This window comes from Phocoena sinus, chromosome 5 (assembly GCF_008692025.1).
Source record: "Phocoena sinus isolate mPhoSin1 chromosome 5, mPhoSin1.pri, whole genome shotgun sequence".
NCBI lineage: Eukaryota > Metazoa > Chordata > Mammalia > Artiodactyla > Phocoenidae > Phocoena > Phocoena sinus.
The window spans coordinates 86,973,626-87,001,434 of record NC_045767.1 but is presented as its reverse complement, the minus strand read 5'-3'; the positions used below and the strand labels follow the sequence as shown (position 1 = coordinate 87,001,434).

General features: G+C 37.2%; 1 protein-coding gene and 1 pseudogene across 4 annotated transcripts in view; both read left to right on the top strand.

The window, feature by feature from the left end:
- CENPC (centromere protein C) overlaps positions 1–26,661 on the top strand; it is a 91,606-nt gene extending 64,945 nt beyond the window's left edge. For 2 of the 4 annotated variants that reach the window (XM_032632504.1, XM_032632502.1), the window contains exons 13-19: positions 5,729–5,788; positions 15,963–16,067; positions 16,852–16,980; positions 17,557–17,652; positions 19,625–19,779; positions 25,161–25,251; positions 26,424–26,661. In XM_032632504.1, coding sequence (XP_032488395.1) covers positions 5,729–5,788; positions 15,963–16,067; positions 16,852–16,980; positions 17,557–17,652; positions 19,625–19,779; positions 25,161–25,251; positions 26,424–26,494 — 707 coding nt within the window. In that variant the 3' untranslated portion in view covers positions 26,495–26,661. Of the gene's footprint in view, positions 1–5,728; positions 5,789–15,962; positions 16,068–16,851; positions 17,082–17,556; positions 17,653–19,624; positions 19,780–25,160; positions 25,252–26,423 lie in introns of those variants that run through there. The other 2 variants (XM_032632503.1, XR_004349971.1) reach the window with 2 other exon arrangements.
- Positions 26,662–27,082: 421 nt separating this feature from the next.
- Positions 27,083–27,809, top strand: LOC116754677 (annotated as a pseudogene).

Genomic DNA, 27,809 nt, shown 5'->3' with positions numbered 1-27,809 from the left:
GCATGTTAAAGGCTACTATAAGGATTTCGGGCTTTACTGAGAGAGATGGGAAGCCATTGGAGGATTTTGAGCAGAAGAGAGACATGACTAACCTATAAACAGAATAATTGCGGCTGCTGTAGAATACACATTAGGGGTGGACTGATAAGTTTGAAGGGGGCAAGTGTAAGGTTGGAAGCAGGGAAACCAGTTGGTGAGACATTAGTGATCCCCTTGTGAGGTGGTAGCTTGGACTAGGGGGTTAGCAGTGGAAGGTGGAGAGCAGTAGTAGGATTTTAGGTGTTTTTGATGGTAGAGTCAACATGATTTCCTGATGGATGGGATGTAAGGTGTAAAAGAAAGTGAGGTGTCAAGGATAATGGGCTTTAAAGTTTTTGGCCTGAGCACCTGGAAGAATGGCATTGTCATTTCTTGATTTGGAAACTACTAGAGAAGGGCAGATTTGGGGGAAAAGAACAGGATCTTAGATTTGGACATTCTGTATTTCATATTATTCTTATCCTTTGTATCCTTATCATTTGTGAGGTCTGTTAAGGATCGCCAGAGCTGACGGTAAAGTGTTTGCTTTGCAGTGGTCTGTCTCTCCTATTTCCTGCAGTCTTTACTATGTACATTTCAGCGCTCTTACTGAGCATGTAAGTTTGCATATGGAATGTACCTGTTTTGATCAAATTTACCTTCTTGATCATGTTACAATGCTTTTACTTTGTAGTCTTTTTTTGTCTAATATTAACATTGTGACTCCCTGCTTTCTTTTGGTTTGTTTTTGTTTCTTATATTTCTTTTCTTCCTTTTACTTAACCTTTTTTTTTTACCAAACTAAAGCAGAGTGGCTTCAAATAGCATGATTGAATTTTTATTTTTGACTTGCTCTGTCAGTATTTTTTTCCTTTAATAAATGTTTAACAGATATGCTTTGTTACTTCTTTGTAAAGTTGGTAGATAAGTCTCACACATGCTAGCAAGGACTCAGGAACTTTCTTTTTTATCACAATGAACAACTAGTCAAATAGTAAAAGTCTTTTGAGTCACAATCTTTTTGTCCTTTAAACTATTTGGCTATTGCTCTTTTATCTCATGATAGCTAATGCTTATGAGTAGATATTGTAAGCCAGCCTTACTTCTTTTTTCCTTTGTAAATAACCTGTTTCTTCCATTTTCATGCTTATTAGGCTTTGTTAGTCTTTGAAATTCTGGAGTTGTCTCTGTGTTTGGCTTTGTTTTGTTTTGTTTTATACTCTTCTGGGAAATAATTTTAAATTTACTCAAATACCATATCCCCTTCATCCAGTTCCCATAATTTCCAACATTTTACAATATTTGTTTCATTTCCCTCCCTGCCATCTCTACATAAATGTTTATACATGTTTATTAGTCTTTTTTTTGGACTGTTCGAGTGCAAGTCGCATACATATTATTGTGTGAGTATGTGCAGACATGATGCAAGACAAGAACATAATCACTCTTTATCCATCCACGTCAGGAAATCAGCATTAATATAACACTAGTCTTCCTTCACTGACTCCATGCAGATTTCACCAGCAGTTCCATCAGTGTTCCTTTTTCTCTCTGGTTCAGGATCCAACCTAGGATCATGGACTGTGTTTGGGTCTCATGTCCCTTCAGTTTCTTTCAATAAGGAATAGTTCTTTAGTCTTCTTTTAACTTTTCTGACCTTGACACTTTTTTAAAGAGCTTTTCATTCTTTAGAATGACCTTCAACCTGGGTGTCTCTAATATTTCCTCATGATCAGATATGAGCCATGCATATTTAACAGAAATACTACAGAAATGGCTGTGTTCTTTGTGCATCACATTAGGAGGCAAACAGTGCTGACTCATCTTCTACTAGTGATTTTACTTATTTAATTTTAAAATAAATTTATTTTATTTATTTATTTTTGGCTGTGTTGGGTCTTTGTTGCTGCGTGCCAGCTTTCTCTAGTTGCAGCAAGTGGAAGCTACTGTTCATTGTGGTGTGCAGGCCTCTCATTGCAGTGGCTTCTCTTGTTGCAGAGCACGGGCTCTAGGTGTGCAGGCTTCAGTAGTCGTGGCACACAGGCTTAGTTGCCTCGCAGCATATGGGATCTTCCCAGACCAGGGCTCGAGCCGGTGTCCCCTGCATTGGCAGGTGGATTCTTAACCACTGCATCACCGGGGAAGCCCCTCTACTAGTGATTTTAATCTTCATCACCTGTTCAAGTTATTGTCTGCCAGGTTTCTCCACTCAGGGTTTTTCTCTTTGGTAATTGATAAGTATTTTGTGGAACGATATTCTATTTTAGTAACTTGTCCCTTTTCAAACCTCTGTACCAATATTAACATCTTTTGAATATTCCCACCTGAATCCGCTAATGGTGGTACCAAATTACTATTTTCTATTTCCCTAATTTCTTCTCTGTTAATTAGTTGGCATCCTATAAGAAATAGTTTTACTTACTCCTTCCCCATTTATTTATTCATTATTCATTTATTTATATTATTATGGACTACTACTGGGTTCCTATTTTATTCAGTGGGTTATAATCTTTATCATTTATTCTGGTACTCAAGTTGTGCCAAATTTGGCCAGAAGGAGACATCCTTTCAACTGGTTCCTGAGACCTGTTGTCATGTTTCTGTCATTTTTTGAATACTGTCTTATTTTTTGGCAGAAGATGTTCCAGGCTCCTTCCCCTGCCTCTACTCTGGAATCAGTTATTTCTCCAAAGGAACCTAGTGGAGGGATGACATTTAGAAACTTAGATCCGGGTGCTTGGTGTACTCATTGTTACTGGGATATCACGGCTTTTAGGTTCTCTCAGTGGACTGAGATAGGAAATAGATAAACACACACATACATATATATGTGCACGGTACATACACAAGCATCTGTATCTTCTTTCTGTATTTATTCAGGCATCCCTTGCTTTATTGCTCTTTGCTTTAATGTGTGTCACAGATTTTGCATTTTTTACAAATTGAAGTTTTGCGGCAGGCAGCCCTGATCAAACAAGTCAATTGGCACCATTTTCCAATGGCATTTGCTTACTTAGTATCTCTGTGTCACATTTTGGTAATTAACACAATATTTCATTAATATGGTAATCTGTGATCGGTGATCTTTGTTACTATTGTAAAAAAACATTGTGACTTGCAGAAGGCACAGATGATATGTAGCATTTTTTAGCAATAAAGTAAGATACATTGATTTTTAGGCATAATGCTTTTGCACACAATAGACTACATTATAGTGTAAAATAACTTTTATATGTATTGGGAAACAAAAATATTCATGTGACTCATTTTATTGCCAAATTTGTTTTATTGCAGTGGTCTGGAACCAGACTCTCAATATCTCTGAGGTGTTTCTGTATTTAGAAACCATGAGTTCACATCAGTACCTCCAACTCCAGTCCAGCATGTTCGACTTTCCCTTTTCCATTTTTGTTTTGTTTTGTTTTTGTGGTACGCAGGCTTCTCACTGCTGTGGCCTCTCCCGTTGCGGAGCACAGGCTCCAGACACGCAGGCTCAGCAGCCATGGCTCATGCGCCCAGCCGCTCCGCGGCACGTGGGATTTTCCTAGACCGGGACACGAACCCGTGTCCCCTGCATCGGCAGGCGGACTCTCAACCACTGCGCCACCAGGGAAGCCCTCCCTTTTCCATTTTAATAAATCCTTTCTCAAGGATAGTGAGAAGCCTGGCTCCCATTATCCTCAGTATATTTATTCATTTGCTTTGTTCCTTCTCTTGTCTCCCACAGTTGCCTCCAGAGCCCACTGCTATAGGAAAATTTCCAAGAACGATTAATCCTCTACTTGTTATAGTGGGAAGTACAAGGGAAATTGTATATATATATATTTATTTTTTGGAATAGCTTTATTGGGATGTACTTCACATACCATACAATTAACGCATTTATAGTATATAATTCAGTAGTTTATAATTGTCACCACAGTAAATTTTAGAACACTTTCATGATCCCAAAAAAGAAACCTACTCTTTAGCTGAGAATGTAATGAAAACTTAGACCTGCTTTTCAGGAAATGTATATTACACACAAAATTGTATTAAAAATCTAAGATGGTTCATGGATATTAAGTATTCTAGTTTCATATTGCTGCATAACTTAACATCCCAAACTTAGTGGCTTAATACAACAGTCGATTTAGCTCTTATGGTTCTGTGGGTTGACTTAGTTTATTAGCTGAGCAATTCTCATTTTGGCTCTCATGCATTTGTAGTTAGATGCAAGCTGCTAGGGCTGGAGTCACTTGAAATATCAGCTGGACTGGAAATCCATGGTGACTTATTTACTCATATATTTGGTACCTTGCCAGGGTGGCTGAAATAATTGGGGGCTGGCCAAGCATCTCTTTTTCTCCACATGGCCTTTCCACTTGGTTATCTTGGGTTTCCTCACAGCATGGCAGTCTTGGGGTAATCAGTCTTCATAATGATGGCTGTCTTTCCTCAGACTGAAGTTCCAAGAGATCCAGGTGGCACCTGCATGTGTTCTGAGGAATTAGCTTTCAAAGTCCCAGAATGTCATTTCTGTGCATTCCATTAGTCAAGCAACTCACTAAGGCCAGTGGTAATTCAAGGAGAAGGCAATTAAACTTTGCCTCTTGATAAAGAACAGCGTTTGTGCATAGGAAGGGAAATAATTGATGGTTGTTATGTTTAGATGCTATTTATCACACTAAAGTTTAGAACTCTTGACCTGATTGTCACACTGCTAAGTAAATTCAGTATGGTTGCACTATTTACAACTTTAAGAATCATAGATTACTTTATTAACACAGTAATTATTCATTATCACTCCTTGCATTTTTATCCACCCAGTGGCTTATTTCACTTAAAGGCCACAAGCAATAGAAAACCTGTTTGTTTTTTGTTACTTGTAACTGTTATCGTCTTAAGATATATTCACTGTAGCAAAATCTAGAGACATATTATACTGATTTTCACTAGCCTTCATTTCTCAGCAGTGAAAAGCAAAGGGAGTAATAAAATGTATTGTCAGGTTGACAGATGAATGGATAAAGAAGATGTGGCACATGTATACAATGGAATATTACTCAGCCATAAAAAGAAACGAAATTGAGTTATTTGTAGTGAGGTGGATGGACCTAGAGTCTGTCCTACAGAGTGAAGTAAGTCAGAAAGAGAGAAATAAATACCGTATGCTAACACATATACATGGAATCTAAAAAAAAAAAAAATTGTTCTGATAAACCTAGGGGCAGGACAGGAATAAAGACACAGACGTAGAGAATGGACTTGAGGACACGGGGAGGGAGAAGGGTAAGCTGGGATGAAATGAGAGAGTAACACTGACATATATACACTACAAAATGTAAAATAGATAGCTAGTGGGAAGCAGCTGCATAGCACAGGGAGATCAGCTCAGTGCTTTGCAACCACCTAGATGGGTGGGATAAGGAGGGTGGGAGGCAGACACAAGATGGAGGGGATATGGGGATATATGTATGCATATAGCTGATTCACTTTGTTATATACAGAAACTAACACAATATTGTAAAGAAATTATACTCCAATAAAGATGTTATAAAAAAAAAGGAGTATGCATCCAAGTAAAGAACTGTTATTTTCTAAGAAAAAAATGTATTTTCAGGTTGAATTTTATTTTAAAATATTTATACTGAAGTTGACTGAGTAGCACACTTTAACTCAACATGAAATTAGTGGCCATTGCTCATGATATTGCTTCTGCAATTTGCAGATGATTCAAGAGTAAAAAGGTCTAACTCAACACCAGAGAACAAGGTGCATCACAAATTAGGTAAGATTACTTTTCTTTTAATATTTTCATATTATAAAACCTTTATTTCTAAATATAACTTAATTTTTTCTCAGGCAGGGGGAAAATATTATTTGGATTAATTGTCAGAGAAAGTAAAACTTGTATTTCGTTTTCATGAATTTCATGGTAATCATCACAGGCCACTGAGTTTCTTTATTGTCCATTTATGAAGCCTGTAATCCTCTCACTCATTGCTCTATAGTAGGGAGCTGATAAGCTAAGAAGCTAGGGTGGAGAATTCTATAAAATGTAACTGCTAGGTAGATGGCATCCCTGACAACTTCTCCCGTTTTTTCTAGTTCACACCTAAACAAAGCAGTAACTAGGATAAGTAAGCTGGGAGCTAAGGAATCCATGGAGAGGCTCACATGAGGATTAAAACTATGGTTTTCAAAGAGATATTTGCTGGTCAAGATTCATGGGACCTCTCACCTTTGTGGAACTGGAGTGGCTTTTTATCTCTCCCCCTATACTTGAGGCTTCTACACTTGTACCTGAAGAGAACCTGTAGGAATGAAGCTTTTTCTAATTGCTTCAACCAGAACCTCACATCTTGTCAGTTAGTATTTTGTAGGCCCATGTGAAGAGAGGCTGCTATACTTCTCGGTGCTTAATGCTTGTCTTGGAGTGGAATATGCCTAGAGTCAGAGTAGGCAAAGAGAAATAAAAGTGTCCCTGAGCAGGGGCTCCAGCAACCCAAGAGAGGAAAATCAAGAATTATGCCTAGCAACAGTAGGCAGCTTCTGGTGTGCTAGAACCATTGTAGTAGATGGATAACAATTTTAACAATGAAGGAAATATGAGTACTGTCAGAGATCTAGTTATATCATAGAAGGCTTTCTGGTTGCTAAAGCATAATTTTTCAGTTTAAAAAGTCAGTACATGAACTGAAAGTAAATATATTTTCTGTTGAGAGCTGAATTAGTAGGTGGTATTGACATTGAAGAAATTCATCAGAACAGAAATATTAAAAAAGATGGAAACAATGAAAAAAAAATATGCAGTGGAAATAACATGGAGACAGCAGATAAAACATGCAAATAACAGGATTTCCAGAAAAAAGAAACAGATGGAGGAATGAAAACAGTTAAAGAAGGTACTAGTTAAAACTTCTCTGGGCTTCCCTGGTGGTGCAGTGGTTGGGAGTCCGCCTGCCGATGCAGAGGACGTGGGTTTGTGCCCCAGTCCAGGAAGATCCCACATGCTGCGGAGCGGCTGGGCCCGTGAGCCATGGCCGCTGAGCCTGGGCGTCTGGAGCCTGTGCTCCGCAACGGGAGAGGCCACAACAGTGAGAGGCCCACGTACCGCAAAAAACAAACAAACAAAAAACAAACAAACAAAAACAATTAAAACTTCCCTGGAGTAAAGATAGGCTTGATCTGCAATTTGAGAAAGTTTACCAACTGCCAGAGAGAATTAATGAAAAAGATACATCTCTAGACATAAGTGAATAAAATTCCTGAATTTCAAGGATAGAAGAAAGCTTCCAGACAGAAAAGTTACATATAAAGGAGAAAAAAAACCCCAACAAAACCTGACTACCACAACTCACGTATGTAACTCTGGAAGAATAAAATAATATATATAGCCTTTCAGAAATGTATTACAGAGGCAGGCATAGTCAAGATGGCATACTAGGAGCATGTGGAATTCATGTCTCCTCACAACTAGGGCACCTACCAGGCACTGGTGGGGGACCACGGACACCTACGGGGACAGGATGAACCCCCAGTGACTGGTTGTTTCTATTATACTTTTATTTTTCCTGATATATTTTTTATCTTTCTAATTTTATTTTTTATTTATTTACTTTTTTTGCGGTACGTGGGCCTCTCACTGTTGTGGCCTCTCCCGTTGTGGAGCACAGGCTCCGGATGCACAGGCCCAGCGGCCATGGCTCACGGGCCAAGCTGCTCTGTGGCATGTGGGATCTTCCCGGACCGGGCACGAACCCATGTTCCCTGCATCGGCAGGCGGACTCTCAACCACTGCGACACCAGGGAAGACCTATTTTGTTTTTTATTCTTTGATATTGTACTGCTCCTTTTCTCTTTCTTTCTTTTTTTCTTTTATGCGCCATGAGGCTTGTGCGATCTTAGTCATCAGGCCAAAGGTCGTGCCTGAGCTCCTGTGGTGGGAGCTGCGAGTCCAAACCGCTGGACTAACAGAGAACCTCAGCCCCCACAGAATATCAATTGGAGTGAGGCCTCCTGGAGGTCCTCATCTCAGGACCAAGACCTGGCTCTATGCAAGTGCCTGCAAACTCCAGTGCTAGACGTCTCAGGCCAAACAACCAGTAAGACAGGAATACAGCACCACCCATCAAAAAAAAAAAAAATATGTTACAGATGAAGGAGCAAGGTAAAAACCCACCAAACCAAACAAATGAAGAGGAAATAGGCAGTCTACCTGAAAAAGAATTCAGAGTAATGATAGTAAAGATGATCCAAAATCTTGGAAACAGAATGGAGAAAATACAAGAAACATTTAACAAGGATCTGGAAGAACTAAAAAGCAAACAAACAGTGATGAACAACACAATTACTGAAATTAAAAATACTGTAGAAGGAATCAATAGCAGAATAACTGAGGCAGAAGAACAGACAAGTGAGCTAGAAAATAAAATGGTGGAAATAACTGTCAGGGAGCATAATAAAGAAAAAGAATGAAAAGAATTGAGGACAGTCAGAGACCTCTGGGACAACATTAAACGCACCAACATTCAAATTATAGGGGTCCCAGAAGAAGAGAAAGAAAAAGGGTCTGAGAAAATATTTGAAGAGATTATAGCCGAAAACTTCCCAAACATGGGAAAGGAAATAGACAGTCAAGTCCAGGAAGCACAGAGAGTACCATACAAGATAAACCCAAAGAGAAACACACCAAGACACATATTAATCAAACTATCAAAAATTAAATACAAAGAAAAAGTATTAAAAGCAGCAAGGGAAAAGCAACAGGTAACATACAAGGGAATCCACATAAGGTTAACAGCTGATCTTTCAGCAGAAACTGTGCAAGCCTGAAGGGAGTGGCAGGACATATTTAAAGTGATGAAAGGGAAAAACCTGCAACCAAGATTACTCTACCCAGCAAGGATCTAATTGATTCGATGGAGAAATTAAAACCTTCACAGATAAGCAAAAGTTATGGGAATTCAGCACCACCAAACCAGATTTACAGCAAATGCTGAAGGAACTTCTCTAGGCAGGAAACACAAGAGAAGGAAAAGAACTACAAAAACAAACCCATGACAATTAAGAAAATGGTCATAGGAACGTACATATTGATAATTATCTTAAATGTAAATGGACTAAATGCTCCCACCAAAAGACACAGACTGGCTGAATGGATATAAAAACAAGACCCGTATATATGCTGTCTACAAGATACCGACTTCAGACCTAGGGACACATACAGACTGAAAGTGAGGGGATGGAAAAAGATATTCCATGCAAATGGAAATCAGAAGATAGCTGGAGTAGCAATTCTTCTATCAGACAAAATAAAGACTATTACAGGAGACAAAGAAGGACACTACAGAATGATCAAGGGATCAATCCAAGAAGAAGATACAACAATTGTAACAATATATGCACCCAACATAGGAGCTCCTCAATACATAAGGCAAATGTTAACAGCCATAAAAGGGGAAATTGACAGTAACACAATCATAGTAGGGGACTTTAACACCCCACTTTCACCAATAGACAGATCATCCAAAATGAAAATAAATAAGGAAACACAAGCTTTAAATGACACATTAAACAAGATGGACTTAATTGATATTTATAGGACATTCCATCCAAAAACAACAGAATACACTTCCTTCTCAAGTGCTCATGGAACATTCTGCAGGATAGACCATATGTTGCGTCACAAATCAAGCCTTGGTAAATTTAAGAAAACTGAAATTGTATCAAGTATCTTTTCTGATCACAATGCTATGAGACTAGATACCATTTACAGGAAAAAGACTGTAAAATATACAAACACATGGAGGCTAAACAATACGCTACTGAATAACCAAGAGGTCACTGAAGAAATCAAAGAGGAAATCAAAAAATACCTAGAAACAAATGACAATGGAAACACGATGACCCAAAACCTATGGGATGCAGTAAAAGCAGTTCTACGAGGGAAGTTTATAGCAAAACAATCCTACCTTAAGAAACAAGAAAAATCTCAAATAACCTAACCTTACACCTAAAGCAATTAGAGAAAGAAGGACAAGGAAACCCAAAGTTAGCAGTAGGAAACAATTCATAAAGATATCAGAAATAAGTGAAAAAGAAATCAAGGAAACAATAGCAAAGATCAATAAAACTAAAAGCTGGTTCTTTGAGAAGATAAACAAAATAGATAAACCATTAGCCAGACTTATAAAGAAAAAAGGGAGAAGACTCAAATCAACAGAATTAGGAATGAAAACGGAGAAGTAACAACTGACCATGCAGAAATACAAAGGATCATGAGAGATTAGACTACAAGCAACTCTATGCCAATAAAATGGACAGCTTGTAAGAAATGGACACATTCTTAGAAAAGTACAACCTTCCGAGACTGAACCAGGAAGAAATAGAAAATATAAACAGACCAATCACAAACACTGAAATTGAAACTGTGATTAACAATCTTCCAATAAACAGCCCAGGACCAGATGGATTCAGAGGCAAATTATGTCAAACATTTAGATAAGAGCTAACACCCATCCTTCTCAGACTCTTCGAAAATACAGCAGAAGGAGGAATACTCCCAAACTCATTCTATGAAGCCACCATCACCCTGAAGCCAAACCCAGACAAAGATGTCACAAAAAAAGAAAACTACAGGCCAGTATCTCTGATGAACATAGATGCAAAAATCCTCAACAAAATACTAGCAAACAGAATCCAACAGCACATTAAAAGGTTCATACACCATGATCAAGTGGGGTTTACCCCAGGAATGCAAGGATTCTTAAGTATACGCAAATCAATTAATAATGCTACACCATATTAACAAATTGAGGGATTAAAAACCATATAATAATCTCAATAGATGCAGAAAATGCTTTTGACAAAATTCAACACCCATTTATGAAAAAACTCTCCAGAAAGTCGGCATAGAGGGAACCTACCTCAACATAGTAAAAGCTATATATGACAAATCCACAGTCAACATCATTCTCAATGGTGAAAAACTGAAACCGTGTCCTCTAAGATCAGGAACAAGACAAGGTTGCCCACTCTCACTGCTAGTATTCAATATAGTTTTCGAAGCCTTAGCCACAGCCATCAGAGAAGAAAAAGAAATAAAAGGGGGCTTCCCTGGTGGCGCAGTGGTTGAGAGACCGCCTGCCGATGCAGGGGACACGGGTTCGTGCCCCGGTCTGGGAAGATCCCACATGCCGCGGAGCGGCTGGGCCCGTGAGCCATGGCTGCTGAGCCTGCGCGTCCGGAGCCTGTGCTCCGCAACGGGAGAGGCCACAGCAGTGAGAGGCCAGCGTACCGCAAAAAAAAAAAAAAGAAAGAAAAGGAATCCAAAGCGGAAAAGAAGTAGTAAAACTGTCACTGTTTGCAGATGATATACTATCCATAGAGAATCCTAAAGATGCTACCAGAAAACTACTAGAGCTAATCAATGTATTTGGTAGAGTAGCAAGTTACAATATTAATGCACAGAAATCTCCTGTATTCCTAAACACTAATGATGAAAAATCTGAAAGAGAAGTCAAGGCAACACTACAATTTACCATTGCAACGAAAAGAATAAAATACCTAGGTATCAACCTACCTAAGGATACAAAAGACCTGTATAGAGAAAAATATTAGACACTAATGAAAGAAATTAAAGATGATACAAACAGATGGAGAGATATATCATGTTCTTGGGTTGGAAGAATCAACATTGTGAAAATGACTATACTACCCAAAGCAATCTACAGATTCAGTGCAATCCCTGTGAAACTACCAATGGCATTTTTCACAGAACCAGACCAAAATATTTCACAATTTGTATGGAAACACAAAAGACCCCGAATAGCCAAAGCAATCTTGAGAAAGAAAAACAGAGCTGGAGGAATCAGGCTCCTGGACTTCAGACTGTACTACAAAGCTACAGTAATCAAGGCAATATGGTACTGGCAAAAAAAAAACAGAAATATAGATCAATGGAACAGGATAGAAAGCCCAGAGATAAAGCCATGCGCATATGGTCACCTTATCTTTGATAAAGGAGGCAAGAATATACAATGGAGAAAAGACAGCCTCTTCAATAAGTGGTGCTGGGAAAACTGGATAGCTACATGTAAAAGAATCACATTAGAACACTCCCTAACACCATACCCAAAAATAAACTCAAAATGGATTAAAGGCCTAAATGTAAGGCCAGACACTGTAAAACTCTTAGAGGAAAACATAGGCAGAACACTCCATGAGATAAATCACAGCAAGATCCTTTTTGACCCACCTCCTAGAGTAAAGGGAATGAAAACAAAAACAAACAATTGGACCTAATGTAACTTAAAAACTTTAGCACAGCAAAGGAAACCATAAACCAGACGAAAAGACAGTGCTAAGAATGGGAGAAAATATGTGCAAATGAAGCAACTGACAAAGGATTAATCTCCAAAATATACAAGCAGCTCATGTAGCTCAAAATCAATAAAAAACCCAGTCCAAAAGTGGACAGAAAACCTAAATGGATATTTCTCCAGAGAAGATATACAGGTTGCCAACAAACACATGGAAATATGCCCAACATCACTAATCATTAGAGAAATGCAAATCAAAACTACAATAAGGTATCACTTCACACCAGTCAGAATGGCCATCATCATAAAATCTACAAACAATAAATGCTGGAGAGGTTGTGGAGAAAAGGGAACCCTCTTGCACTGTTGGTGGGAATGTAAATTGATACAGCCACTATGGAGAACAGAATGGAGGTTCCTTAAAAAACTAAAAATATAACTACCATATGACCCATCAGTCCCACTACTGGTCACATACCTGAGAAAACCACAATTCAAAAAGAGTCATGTACCACAGTGTTCATTGCTGCACTATTTACAATAGCCAGGACATGGCTGCAACCTAAGTGTCCATAAAGAGATGAATGGATAAAGAAGAGTGGCATATATACACACACACACACACACACACACACACACACACAATGGAATATTACTCAGCCATAAAAAGAAATGAAATTGAGTTACTTGTAGTGAGTTGGATGGACTTAGAGTCTGTCATACAGAGTGAAGTAAGTCAGAAAGAGAAAAACAAATACCGTATGCTAACACACATATAGGGAATCTAAAAAAAAAAAAAAGATTCTGATGAACCTAGGGGCAGGACAAGAATAATGATGCAGATGTAGAGAATGGACTTGAGGTCACGGGGAGGGAGAAGGGTAAGCTGGGACGAAGTGAGAGAGTAACATTGACATATATACACTACGAAATGTAAAATAGCTAGTGGGAAGCAGCTGCATAGCACAGGGAGATCAGCTCAGTGCTTTGCGACCACCTCGTTGGGTGGGATAGCGAGGATGGGAGGGAGGCACAAGAGGGAGGGGATATGGGGATATATGTATACATATAGCTTATTCACCTTGTTATACAGTAGGTACTAACACGACATTGTAAAGCAGTTATACTCCAGTAAGGATGGTAAAAAAAAAAAAAAGAAATGCATTACAGTCCTTTGTTTTAACTAGCCACGATATCTTTCTTTCTGATAAGTGAATTTATTTTGCAGATAGCGCAAGATTAAGTTTAGCTTCCTCTATGTAAAATATCCATGTAAGGTAATCTAACCAACTATCATATAAGTAAAAAATGAGTTCAAAGAGAGGAAACAGTGCTGAAGAATGTTTCTGAATATATGTGGTTAAATTTAAACATGTATATTTGTTTTCTGTTGCTGTGTACCAGATTACTACAAATTTAGTTGTTTAGACAACACACATTATTATCCCTTGGTTTCTGTGGGTCAGGAGCTCAGGCACAAATTAGCTGGGTCCTCTTTTCAAGGGTTTCACAGGCTGCAGTCCAACGTCTCACCCTGGGCCATGATCTTACCTAAGGCTCGAGGTCCTGTTAACCACCACAAGCTCATGTAGTTGTTAGCAGAATTCAGTTCCTTGGAATTGTAGGACTGAGGTACATGTTTCCTTGGTGGCTGTGAGCCATGGGCCACTAGTCTCGATTTCTAAGGGTCACCTGCAGTTCCTTGTCACATGACCCTTTTCATAGACCCTTCACAGTATGGCAGCTTGCTTCTCCAAAGTGAGCAAGGAAGAATTTTTCTCTCCTGGTAGTGTCTTATATGTATGATCATGATGTAATCACAGAAGTGACTTCCCATTGCTTTTGCCATATTGTGTTGGGTGTGTCATAGGTTCCACATGTATCCCAGGGAAGGGGATTATATAAAGGTGTGTCTCATTGCTCACACCTTAGGATGTGTCTACTACTAAATGCTAATATGATTGGGAATTTATAAGTACTAAGTAAGGATTTTTGCAGTGATAGCTTGAAATCCACACTATCTTAACAAAACTTGGTGTGGTGGGGAGGAGAGTAGGAGTGGAAGAGGGGTAATAAAAGTAGTCTAAAAGTTTCATTTTACTAAATGAGAAAAAGGAGATGATAACATCTTGGTAGGGGATATAGTTTTTTTTTGTTTGTTTTTTTGCTGTATGCAGGCCTCTCACTGTTGTGGCCTCTCCCGTTGCGGAGCACAGGCTCCAGACACGCAGGCTCAGCAGCCATGGCTCACGGGTCCAGCCGTTTCGCGGCATGTGAGATCTTCCCGGACCGGGGCACGAACCCGTCTCCCCTGCATCGGCAGGCGGACTCTCAACCACTGCACCACCAGGGAAGCCCCGGGGATATAGTTTTTAATATAATGATGGAGAAATGAGTATGACTGTTGAGTGTCAGGAATGGGAAGGTAACCAATATTAGAGTGAAAAAGCACAGTAAACTTTGAAATGACCAAGGTTTGGGGTATGGAGGAAGAAATGGTATTCTGACCAAACCAGTGAGAATGAGGGAAAAAAAAGAATCACTGATGTAAAATAACCTGTAAATATAAAGTAAAATGGAAGAAATAAATAGATGTGTATTACTTGTTATACTAAATAAGTGTGAATGGATTGAATTCCTCTAGTAAGATAGAGACTATCAGATTTGGTTAAACAAAACAAACTTACCTATGTGTTTATAAGAAATACTTAAAACAGGTTTTAAAATAGAAGATTATCAAAGAATTAAGTAGGCTAATATAAACAGAAAGAAAGTAGTATATTTTTTAATATTAGGTGAATTGAAATTTAAGATTAAAAGTGCTGAACAGGATGAAGGACTTGTAATAATAAAATTAGCACTTTATGAAGAAGATAGAAAAATCATAAACTACTGTGTACCAAACAACCTAGCAACTAAAATGTGTAAAGGAAAAAAACTAAGGAAAAGCAAGGAGATTTTAATTTAAACAATACAGTTAGACTGGGAGATTTTGTTAAACCACTTTCAGAATTGGACGACTCCAGCAAACCAGAAGTAAGTAAGAACATAGGAAGTTGATTATGTAGCCAACAAACTTAGTATATAGAACTTTGTCTTGTTCACATAAAACGAATAGATATGTGTGTATACACTCAAACACATGTATACATAACCACCCCTGATTTATAAACTTCCTATTGTGGAGCATTTAGGTGGTTTTCAGTTTGTTTTTTGCTTTTTCTTTTCTGTTTCTATTATGAACAGTACTACCATGAATGTACTTAACACCTATATCTTTGCCCATTTTTGTGAATATTTTGCAAACTCATTTTCTAAAGATGAAATTTCTACGTCAAACAGTATTACAATTATAGGTATTGTCAAATTGTCATCAATCAGTTTACATTTCTACCTACAATATATGAGAATTCCGGTGTACCTTTAACATCATTAACCGTGAATGTTACCATGTTTTTAAATCTTTTCCAATCTAGTAGCTTGGCATTTCTTTAATAACACAAATATGTCTTAAAATTTGTTTTTCTAGTGTTTTGTCTAAAAGCATTTGTGTTCTAGAAAGTAATATCAATCTTTTCACTGCAGAGTATCATCCAACTAAACATATATGTGCATTTTTTGTCTGATGTCTTTTTACAGTATTGCCCTCCAACACACCAAATGTTCGCAGGACCATGAGAACACGATCAAAACCTTTGGAATATTGGAGAGGGGAGCGAATAGATTATCAAGGAAGGCCATCTGGTAAAATTTATGCTTTAGTGTCTCAAAATAATAATGATAATCGCTACAATTTATTTAGGTACATTACATGCCAAGTGCTGTCTTATGTATTTACATACATTACCTTATTTAATCATCATCCTCCAAAAATGTGACAATAGATTCAAGTCCAGATTTCTCTGATTACTATAGAGATGCTGATTTGTTTTCTTTTTGGTAGCAATTTGAGGTGAGCATGTGGCTTGATAGAGTGTTATTATTTTTATACTACCTAGCAAGGTTTTTAATTGCATAAAATGAAGCATTAGATCAGAACATGAGAAAATTATAACTGTCAAAGATTAAGTATTCCCCATTATTATTCTCATTCTATTTTCTTATATTTTTCTACAAAAATTGTAGAGGGTGGGAAAGAAAGTATAGTGAGTGTTATCGTGAAGTTATTTCCTTTCTTTTGGTGTATATTTCTGAGTCAAAGGACTAAACTGACATGTGGATTACTATAAATAGTTCATTGCTGATCTTTGTGTTCTTTGTTTTTTACACTTCCACTGATGACTTGATTTCAAGCAACAGAGATCATTCAGTCATGTTTCATCAGTGCTTCTAGATTTAGGATAGAGACAAGTGAAATTGTCTCTATTCAAATGTTGTTTGAATTTTTAACTGTAGAGTGTGGTAAAACTAATGTATTCTTTGATACTTTGAAAGGAAATGTGCTGTATTAATTTAATGAGTTTTGTTTGAAGATTTTCACTCTGCCAGGTATGATAATTTACCTTTTTTTTTTTTGGTTAAATTTCAGGAGGATTTGTGATTGGTGGAATACTGTCCCCAGACAAAGTATCATCTAAAAGGAAAGCAAAAGGAAACTTGGGAAGAGTCAATACAATAGTTAATAGGAAAAGGATCTGTCTTGATAATGATGAAAGAAGTATGAACTTATTCCTTATTTTATAACAGTGCTTTGAGAAGTAGCTTTTTGCAAATTTTGAAATATATCTCTAAAAGCTTCAGATATACTACTACTTCAGGGTAAATTATCTTTTTAATGTCCACTTTTTTTCAGATTTTGAAAGTAAACTAATTTTATTCTTTTAAAAAAATCATTAATAGCAGAGTGTAAAACATTTCCACCTGAGTAAATTGACCTGTCAAATGAAGCTTATCTTTTCTGTGCTTGAATTATGGTTAAAATAAACATGTTATAGAATTCTTTTTAAAGTGTATTGTATACTTCAGCTCTCTTAGAGAATATGCAAAACACCATTTAACTTCTTGATGATGCAAGAATTCAAAAGTTGTCAGAAAATAAGTTTAGGATGTTTGCTTCTGTGGTAAATCATTGTGATTTTTGAATTTTTGTTTATCAAAGCGGTCATTGATAAACAGGAAAAAGATATGCCTCTGGCAATTTTCATTTACAACTTGTCCATAGCTGTATTTCATACTAGATTTTTTTTAATGGAAAAGAATTTTAAGTAAGATTTCAATGGTATTTCTTTTGCAGAGAATAAATTCGTGGAAAATCTGAATGTACCTCTGGGAGATCCTTTGCAGCCAACGAGGGTAAAGGACCCAGAAACACGAGAGATTATTCTTATGGGTAAGATCAGGGTTGATATTGAGAATACTTAATTTAACAACTAATAAGGACAAACTGAAGTCTGGCTTGTCTGCTTTCCCTTTCTCTCCCCAGATCTTTCAGAGCCAAAGTCTAGTAGAGAGTCTAATTCAACTAAGCAGCCTGTATGAGGACTACACTAGGGGAACTGATGGCAGACAACCTCCAGGGTACATATAGTACCATGCATTTGTCCTCTGATACAAGTGCTACCATCAGGAGTGTTGTCTCCGCCATTAGGGTCCAGGCCTTCTTTGACCATGAGGACACAAGCGGACAGGGGCTGTTCATGGGGAACTCTAGCAAGTTAACTGGCAGACTCCCGGATACACTCTTACTGGGGCTGTTCATGGGGAAATCTAGCAAGTTAACTGGCAGACTCCTGGATACACTCTTACTGTGAGACCAGATGGGGATTGTGGCAGGATTTAGACAGCCTTTGGTGCTGTGAGATGCCAATATTGGTATCTGGGGTATAAAACCTTTCTGGAGATGACTAGCAAGGGCATCAGTCAGCCAAACAAATGCCAAGCTGAACCTTAAGGCTGGTACAGGGTCCTAGAAGCCTCCTCCTGTACTTAATAGGCATTAAACATTTAGTGTCTAGGACAACATGGGAGGTCCCAAGGGATGGGCTATAGAGTGGTGGGGTTAAGTAGGGGACACTCAGCTATTTACCAACCAGGGAATATATACATACAGGAAATATTTAAATATTTTAACAACTGTTATGACTGTACCAGTGAGTACTTGGGACTATTTATCCCAAGTCAGAGGACAGATATCTCAAACCAGAGAGGCAGTATTTACACTTAAAATTTTGACTATGGCATAAGTTCCATTTGATATCTTAAGTAGCAAAGTTATTTCTATATTCCAGATTGTTTATTTGGCAACAGAGGTAGAAGCACAGAGAATTTTGTTTAGTGAAGTGTCTTAACTAAAAACATTGCTATACTGTATCAGGTTAAAAAAGTTGTGTGTTGTCAAGAATTCATAAGTTTTTGTTTCTTGAGCCTATGTATTTTCTATATCTTGTAGTCTGTGGGAGTACAGTCAAAAGCTGATGATAGAAAAATATATTAATTACAGGTCTGGAAAAGGTTGTAAGTAAAAGGGAAATTAAAAAGTGCCTAGGGCTTCCTAAGTAGGGCTTCCCTGGTGGCGCAGTGGTTGAGAGTCCACCTGCCGATGCAGGGGACATGGGTTCGTGCCCCGGTTTGGGAAGATCCCACATGCCGCAGAGCGGCTAGGCCCGTGAGCCATGGCCGCTGAGCCTGCGCGTCTGGAGCCTGTGCTCCGCCAACGGGAGAGGCCACAACAGTGAGAGGCCCACGTACCGAAAAAAAAAAAAAAAAGTGATATAGTAATTTGTGAGCTACAGTTAGAACTCCGGTTACTTAGAGGCTTTACCTGATAAATAAATAAAAATCTTGTTATTTAATAATCAGTCAAGCAAGCACAAAGGAATTTATTGACATGATGATGATACATTTGTATTGTGGCTATGTTAAACTTTTTAAAGATAGGAATCCTTTCTTATCTCTTAGCTGATTTTGTTTTCTGTCTGAGCTATTATGGGAAAAATAGTAATACTACGATTGTTATTATTAATAGCCAAGACTTACCTAATGCTTACTTTGTGCCAGTGTTTTAAATACTTTACACACTTTAAGTCATTTGATATTCACAGCTCTAACATAGATGAAGTATTATTACCCCATTTCATAGAAAAGAAAATGTAGGCACAAATAGAGAGGATAAGCAACTTGGCTAAGTTCACACAGCTTGTAAGACAGAGATAGGATCTGACCTGTGTCATTTTAGCTCGAGTCAGTGATATTGATCACATCTATCTTTTTAAGGCAGGTTTATGTCTATATATGTGTGTATATGCTGTGTCAGAGAAATGTCATTGCTATTACTTTGTACTTATATTATTTTTTTCCCTTAGATCTTGTAAGGCCACGAGATACATACCAATTTTGTGTTGAACATGGTGAGTTGAAAGTATATAAAACATTGGATACACCATTTTTTTCTACTGGAAAATTGATATTAGGACCACATCAAGAAAAGGGAAAGCAGCATGTAGGCCTAGACACATTGGTGAGTGTATTTTTCCATATATTTATGTTTTGCTCTTGGCACAACTCTGATTTGTTGGACTTGATGAAGCATTAAAAATGCTATTTCCTCAGAAATGATATATGATTACTATAGTGCACAGATAATTTTTTAGTTTTTTTCATCTGTTTAAAGTCAGTCAACCAATGGCTGTTTAAAAGTACTTGTTTTGTGCATAGCAGTGTAGGCTTGAGATTCAGAAGTTTAGGGAATTGTCTTTACTTAAAAGAATCCTTGAGGGCTTCCCTGGTGGCGCAGTGGTTGAGAGTCCGCCTGCTGATGCAGGGGACACGGGTTCGTGCCCCGGTCCAGGAAGATCCCACATGCCGTGGAGCGGCTGGGCCCGTGAGCTACGGCCGCTGAGCCTGCGCGTCCGGAGCCTGTGCTCCGCAACGGGAGAGGCCACAACAGTGAGGCCCGCGTACCGCAAAAAAAAAAAAAAAAAAAAAAAGAATCCTTCAAATTAGTTTTGCAAACAAATCATTAGAATTTTAGAGCTGGAGGGGATTATTGAGATTAAGTGTAACAGCAGATTGAGGACTGGGAGCTAGTTGCTTCAATAAGTATTAAAGAATATATTACTGTATATAGCAGTATTATTGGCTGAAGTTATAAATAGACTCAAGGTGAGTCTCTCTTCTCTGAGTCTGTCTCTCTGTCTCTTTCTCACTGGAGACACACACCCCTATAACATTGTATTTATATCAGATAATTTTTGCATTTTGAATTTGAAAGATTTTGAAAATCACCAGATTTAAAGAATATTTAATATACCAGCATTTAAAACATGTTACATCTGAGGTACATCTTTCAGTAAGTAACATTTCAGGAACCTGTGAAATCATGGTTCAAAACAGTTCTTTTTACTGATAAGATGAAAGCCCACAAAGGAGAAACAGAAAGAGCATCAGGACCCTTCAGTTTTACTAACTAAGAAGGGCAAATCAAGGCAGGGAAAGGAAAAGATACACATAAGAGTAAAAGAATAATTTATTGCTACATCAGTATAGTATGTAGAATCCAGATCTGAAGTATTTAAAAATATTCTTTAATCCAATCTTAAAATGTCATAGATCTCCAGGTGGTATTAAAAGAGTAAATATAGCATATTAAACTAACTAAAGTAATAGATAATCCCTGTGTAATCATTAAGGAACAATAATAATGAAAATAAGCATTATGAAATGTCATCATTGAACTAACTGTAGTTACCCGTTAAGCTATAATGCCTTTATTCCTTTAAAAAAGGAATATTGAATAGTAAATGTTTGGAAGTGTTTGAACATATGTAGCTCTTTATTTTAACATAGACAATAATTGCAAAATTGGAAATCACTGAAATGTGTGCTGCAGGAAAAAAATGGTTATATTATATTTTGACTTAGTAATGAGATAAACCATTATATATGATAATCAGTTATATAGCACTTACATGTTCCAGGTGCTATACTAAACATTTTTATATTAATTTAAGTATATTATTTTGCAGAATAGCCATATAGGGACACCTTTAGGATAAATATTTAAGGAAACTGAAAAGTAGAAAATTCTTTTTATTTTTTTCTGAGTAGAAATTAAAAATGAAAATGACAGAACCTTGAAGGAACTATAGAAAATAACATGTCAGTAGGTGATTATAGTTTAGTTTTGTTTCTTCTAAATATTGCCTTTAAGTTTTTATAATGAAAACTAGACTTAAAGGTTCTTTTTAAATAACAAGGGGAGTATTTTTACATTTTTACAAAATGAAGCACACTTTTAAATATATGCTTTTGAGAAACAAAAGGGCAAGATGGAGAACCAGCATAAGCCATTAACTCTTTCTTTCAAACTCAGGTCTAGATAATGAGTAAGAGAGAAAGTAGCAGTGGTAGATTTGTTAAATTCAAACCACGGAAGAATGAACAAATTAACTATGGGAGTTTGTTGTGGAACTCTCCTAGAAAACAAAAGGGTATTAAGAAATGGGAAATATTGGGACTTCCCTGGTGGTCCAGTGGTTAAGAATCTGCATTCCAATGCAGCAGATGCAGGTTCAATCCCTGGTTGGGGACCTAAGATCCCACATGCCGTGGGGCAACTAAGCCCATGCGCCACAGCTAGAGAGAAGCCCGCGCATCGCAACAAAGAGCCTGTGCACTGCAGTGAAGGATCCCACATGCTGCAACTAAGACCCAATGCAGCCAAATAAATAAATTAAATTAATTAATGTTTTTAGAAAAAAAAGAAATGGAAAATATTAAAGTTAAGTGATGTGGAAGACCAGTCAAAAACCAGAAGAGAGAAAAAACCCAAATAAATCAAAAGGTAGAACTATATGAAAAACTAGACAATAATTGTTCCAGAGGTAAAAAATCAAAAAAGTGATAGCAACACACTTAAAGGAACCAGAGTTCCTTAGAGAAGTGTCTGATTCCAGGCCTGGGACTGAGCTTGGAATATTTATCATACCTGATAGCAGACTATCAAAGACCATTAGGATTGGGTCATAAGGTCTCAGGATCCAACTTGAAGATGCTGTCTCTGGACAAAGATATGAAAACTTGAGTATCAATAAGAATAACTTCATTGGATTGATACACATCAATTATATCTAAATCCATGAATTTGTAAGGCTACTACAAAAAGAAAAACTTAATTCATCACTGTCGGAGAATTCTAGGAAGCCAACTCACTTTGACAAATATGGTAAGTAAAGGAAAATAATTAAACATTTATTCTGCTGTTCTCATATAAACTGTACTACTAGGTAATCAAATAATAGATATGGGGAAGTTTATCCTTTTTAGAAATAGTCCAATTAATAAATGAAGAATGAATGTTAGAATGGACTGTTACCATTTTACCACACCCAATAAACTATTGGTTCTAGCATCATTGTCTACTAACATCTAAAAAGAGCACAACCAGACGTTATGTGTCTCCTGATGGAAGAATACAACACTGTCTATGAAGTAGTCTTGCCTTCCCCACCTTCTTTAAAAAAAAACAAAACCCACACACAACCACCTGAAGTTAAGTCCTTAGATCTAACCACCAATTTACAGGAAATATAAAGAATGGCAGACTTTTCAGATGACAACCTGGCGTTGTAATAAGCAAAATCCAGCTGTGTAAAGATTTTTAAAACAAATTTTGCTGCTTGATTTCTTTAATAAATAAGGTGCAAGGAATAAAAAAGACAACCATGTGGCATGTATAGAGATCAGGGTCCTCAACTGTGGCACTATTGACATTTTGGACTCAATAATTCTTTGTTGTAGGGAGGCTATCCTGTGCATTGTAAGAGGTTTAGAAGCAACCCTGGCCTCTACGCACTAGATTCCAGTAGTACCCCTCTAGTTGTGAGAATTACAAATGTTCCCAGACATTGCCAATTGTCCCCTGAGGGAACAAAATCACCCCCAAATTGATAACCACTCAATAGATTGAGTGCTTTAAAAGATAGATCAAGCACTGACCATATGTGACTCTTACTTGGATCCCAATTCAAACAAACCCTTAAAAGTAAGACATTGAAGAGGCAACTGGAAATTTGAATATTGACTGGGCGTTTAACACTAAATATTCATTTATTTTTATGTGTGACAACAGTGTTGTCATGTTTTAAAAAAGGACTTTGGTCTTTCAGTACACATTGAAATATTTACAGATGGTTTATGATGCTGGGCATTTATTTCAAAATAATATGGAATGGGGGAATCAGACTTTGAAAAGAACAGGGTATCAGGGTTCAATATTTGTGGGAGGTCATCATTCTATTTTTGTGTATTTCAAAAGCATTCTTAGTAAAATGTTTGCAGAAATGGGGAGAGGTGTGCATAGAGAGCCAAACTGAATAGATAAGGAAAAAACATCTATAAATACACGCTTGACTTTCTGGGTAGTGTGTGTGTTCCTTTTTTTAGGCAAATTTTTTTGGATGTAATAAATATATTTCTTTTATTAAATTATAAAAATACCTTTAGAACCCTTTAAGAGTGTTCCATTGAGAGAGTATATTGTAGTGGCTAAGAACATGGATTCTGGAATCAAAGTACCTGAGTTCAAATTCCAGCTCTTCCATTTACATCGTGACCTTGGAAAGTTACACTTCTCTGTGCCTCATTTTCTTCATCTGTGAAAAGCTATTAAAATAGTACTGTCTCATTGGTAGATGCATACATTAAATGAGTAAAAATGAAGTGCTTAGAACAGTGGCTGGCATGGGGTAAGTGCTGGATAAGTGCTAGCTGCTCTCATTTTTCTGGTATTTTAGGCCCATTTTACAAAAGTGGTAAGAAGAAAAGGAGAAGGCATATTTCTGTGAGGCAAAATATTCTTGATGGCTGAATCTCAGAATTTGAATCTCAGAGTTTGAAGGCCCTACATTTTGTATTTAGTTGTCCAAAAAGTAGGTCATTGCCAGGTGCTATCTATATATAAAATGTAAAATTTGCTGTGTTTGAATATGGAAGCCTGTATGACTGAGCACTATATTTATCCTCTTACTTAATGTTGATGCTTGTTTAAATGTACTTTTTTTTTTTTTTTGCTTTTTGTTCTCTCTTTGATTCGTCAGTCAGATTAAGTTACATATACCAAGCATGTAACCTTCAAAGAGGTGTACATAAAACCTAGCTATTTTTCTAGTATAGCTAAGTGATATTCTTTACAATGGTTCTGAATTTTCATAAACTGGTAAATAGTAAGGAAGAACAAAAGAAATGTTTTCCTGTACTAGTTTTCTATTACTGCTTTAACAAATTACCACAAATTTAAACAACTCTCATTTATTATCTCACAGTTACGTAGGTTAGAAATCAGGTGGGCTTGGCTGAGTACTCTGTTTAGAGTATCACTAGGCTGGAATCAAGGTGTTGTGAGATCTGTATTCCTCTCTGAAGGCTTTTAGAATGAGTGTTTCAAATTCATTCAGGTTGTTGGCAGAATTCAGTTTCACGTGGCTGTAGGGCTGAGGTTCCTGTTTCCTCACTGGCTGTTGGCTGAGGTGTCTAGAAAGAGTCTATACTCCTTGGCTTATGGCTCTCTTATCTTCAGTGCTAGCAACAGTGAAAGCCCTTTTCATGCTTCAGATTTCTCTGACTTTTCCTCTGCTTCATCTCTCGTCTGCTTCCAGTAGGAAAATCGCCCACTTTCAAGTAAGGTTTATGTAATTAGATTGGGCCCATTTAGGTAATCCAGGATAATCTCACCATCTCGAGGTCTCCTTTGCCATGTGACGTAACAAATTCTGGAGATTAGAGCATTGATATCTTTGGAGGGCCGTTATTCTGCCTACCACATTTACTTTTAAGTTCCTTTGGAGTGTATTTGTTGTGGTGTTACAATTTGAAATGAGATTTTAATTTTTAATTTTACAGATTTTTTATGTTAACTTTGGTGACCTTTTATGTACCTTACACGAAACACCTTATGTAATAACAACTGGGGATTCATTCTATGTTCCTTCAGGTAAGAATAATTAAAAACCTTTTCTTTTGTATAGTTGAATACTTACATAGTTGCTCATGAGCACCATGAAAATGGAAGCCACAGTGATCAAAATGAAGCATGATGTGATTGATGCCAAAGAAATTTGGTGCATATTTTCTTTTAATTTTTTTATTAGATAAGTATATCAGTGTTTCAGTACATGAAAATTGAATGAGTTGCTAATTGCTGAATATAAAAATAGAAGATACGTTGTATCCAGAGTAGAAAGAAAATTATTCCCCTATATTATCTCAAAGACATTATGTAGTCAAACAGTTTTTAGTTGGTTATTTTAAACATACAGAATAGTGTGCTTCATCAGCTATTGGAGCACAAGCCTTTGGAGATAGGAATTTTAATTTGTTCATTCATTCATTCATTCAACAAATGTGATTGAGAGTCTACCAAGCATTGCTCTAAGGGTGTGGGATACATAAAAAAATCCCTGCCCTCATGGAGCTTACATTCTAATGAAAGGAGACAATAATAATAGCTATATTTATATAGTCCTTTGTATGTGCCAACACTGTTGTGAACACAAACAAATGAATATAAAAAACAGAATCAGACTCGTAGATACAGAGAGCAAACTGGTGGTTACCAGTGGGGAGAGGGGTAGAGGGAAGGGGCAAGATAGGGGAAGAGGAATAGAGGTACAGACTACAAGGTATAAAATAAATAAGATACAAGGATGTAATGTATAGCACAGGGAATATAGAAAATATTTTATAATAACTTTAAATGGAGTATAATCTATAAAAATAATTGAATCACTGTTGTATACCTGAAACTAATATAACATTGTAAATCACCTATACTTCAATTAAAAAAACCAAAAAAAACACCCCAAAACATGATTGGGTTCAGAGGGAGATTTTTTTTTTCCTATCTGCACCCTTGTCTAATTTGTTTTTGCACTCATTATCAAAATGATGTGAAATTTACATTGTTTTAAGCTTTATCTGGATCACAAATGGTCCTTGGATTTTTCAGTTCATGGAATTAAATAAGAGTTATTTGTTGTTACATGATTTTTTAAAAAAATTTGCCTCTATATACTGTAATAGGTCTTAGTGATGACTAAACATTTAATCAAAAGGGAATGATTCCTATGGAAATAATTTTTAATTTTCTTATCACTTTATTTCTAGGTAATTATTACAACATCAGAAATCTCCTGAATGAGGAAAGTGTTCTTCTTTTTACGCAGATAAAAAGTTGAAAGATGAAGCAAAGTTTAAATATGTGTGTGTATATATATATATATATATATATATATATATACATACATACATATAAAACACATTGTGTAGTGAGATGTTGTGATTATTTGTAATGTTTTAAAATATTCAGTGTTGTGTACTTGTTTCAATAAACATTTCAAACTTCCATATGTATCTTCTAATTTTTCCACGAATATACACATAGCCTGTAGTGATACCCATATTCATAGTATTTTAATAACATGAAAAGAACACCAAAATCACTGCTCCCAGTGATGTACAGGCATACTTTGGAGAGGTTGTGGGTTTGATTCCAGACCACCACAATAAAGTGAATATTGCAATAAAGTGAGTCACGAATTTTTTGATTTCCCAGTGCATATAAAAGTTACGTTTACACTATACTGTCATCTGTTAGGTGTGTAGTAGCTTTATGTCTAAAAATTAATGCATATAGCTTCATTTAAGAAATACTTTATTGCTAAAAAATGCTAACCATCATTGATACCTTCAGTGAGTCATAATCTTTTTGCTGGTGGAGGGTCTTGCCTTGAGGTTGATGGCTGCTGACTGATCAGGGTGAAGGTTGCTGAAGATTGGGGTGGCTATGGCAATTTAAAAAAATAAGACAATAGCTTTTTTCTGGTTATTGCGGTGTGAGGCACCATGAGCAGCAAAGTCTCCCGTGCCACCCTGTACGAGGCAGTGTGGAAAGTCCTACACGGGAACCAGTGCAAGCGCCAGAAGGTTTTGGAGATGGTGGAGCTAAAGATCAGCCTGAAGAACTATGACCTCAGAAGGACAAACCCTTCTCAGCACCGTCAGGCTTAAGTCCACTCTCCGCCCCAAGTTCTCCATATGTGTTTCGGGGGACCAGCAGCATTGTGATGAGGCCAAGGCTGTGGATAATCTCCCACATGGGCATTGAGGTGTTGAAGAAACTCAACAAGAATAAGAAACTTGTCAAGAAGATGGCCAAGAAGTATGATGTCTTTTTGGCTCCAGAGTCTGTGATCAAGCAGATCCCATGAATCCTGGGCCCAGGCCTTAATAATGCTGGCAAGTTCCCTTGCTGACCCCCAATGAAAACATGGTGGCCAGAGTTGATGAGGTGAAGTCCGTGATCAAGTTCCAGATGAAGGAGTGCTGTATCTGACAGAGGCTGTTGCCCACATGAAGATGACAGATGATGAGCTTGTGTACAACATCCACTTAGCTGTTAACTTCCTAGTGTCATTGCTCAAGAAAAATTGGCAGAATGTACAGGCTTTGTACATTAGGAGCACCATGGGCAAGCCCCAGCACCTATACTAA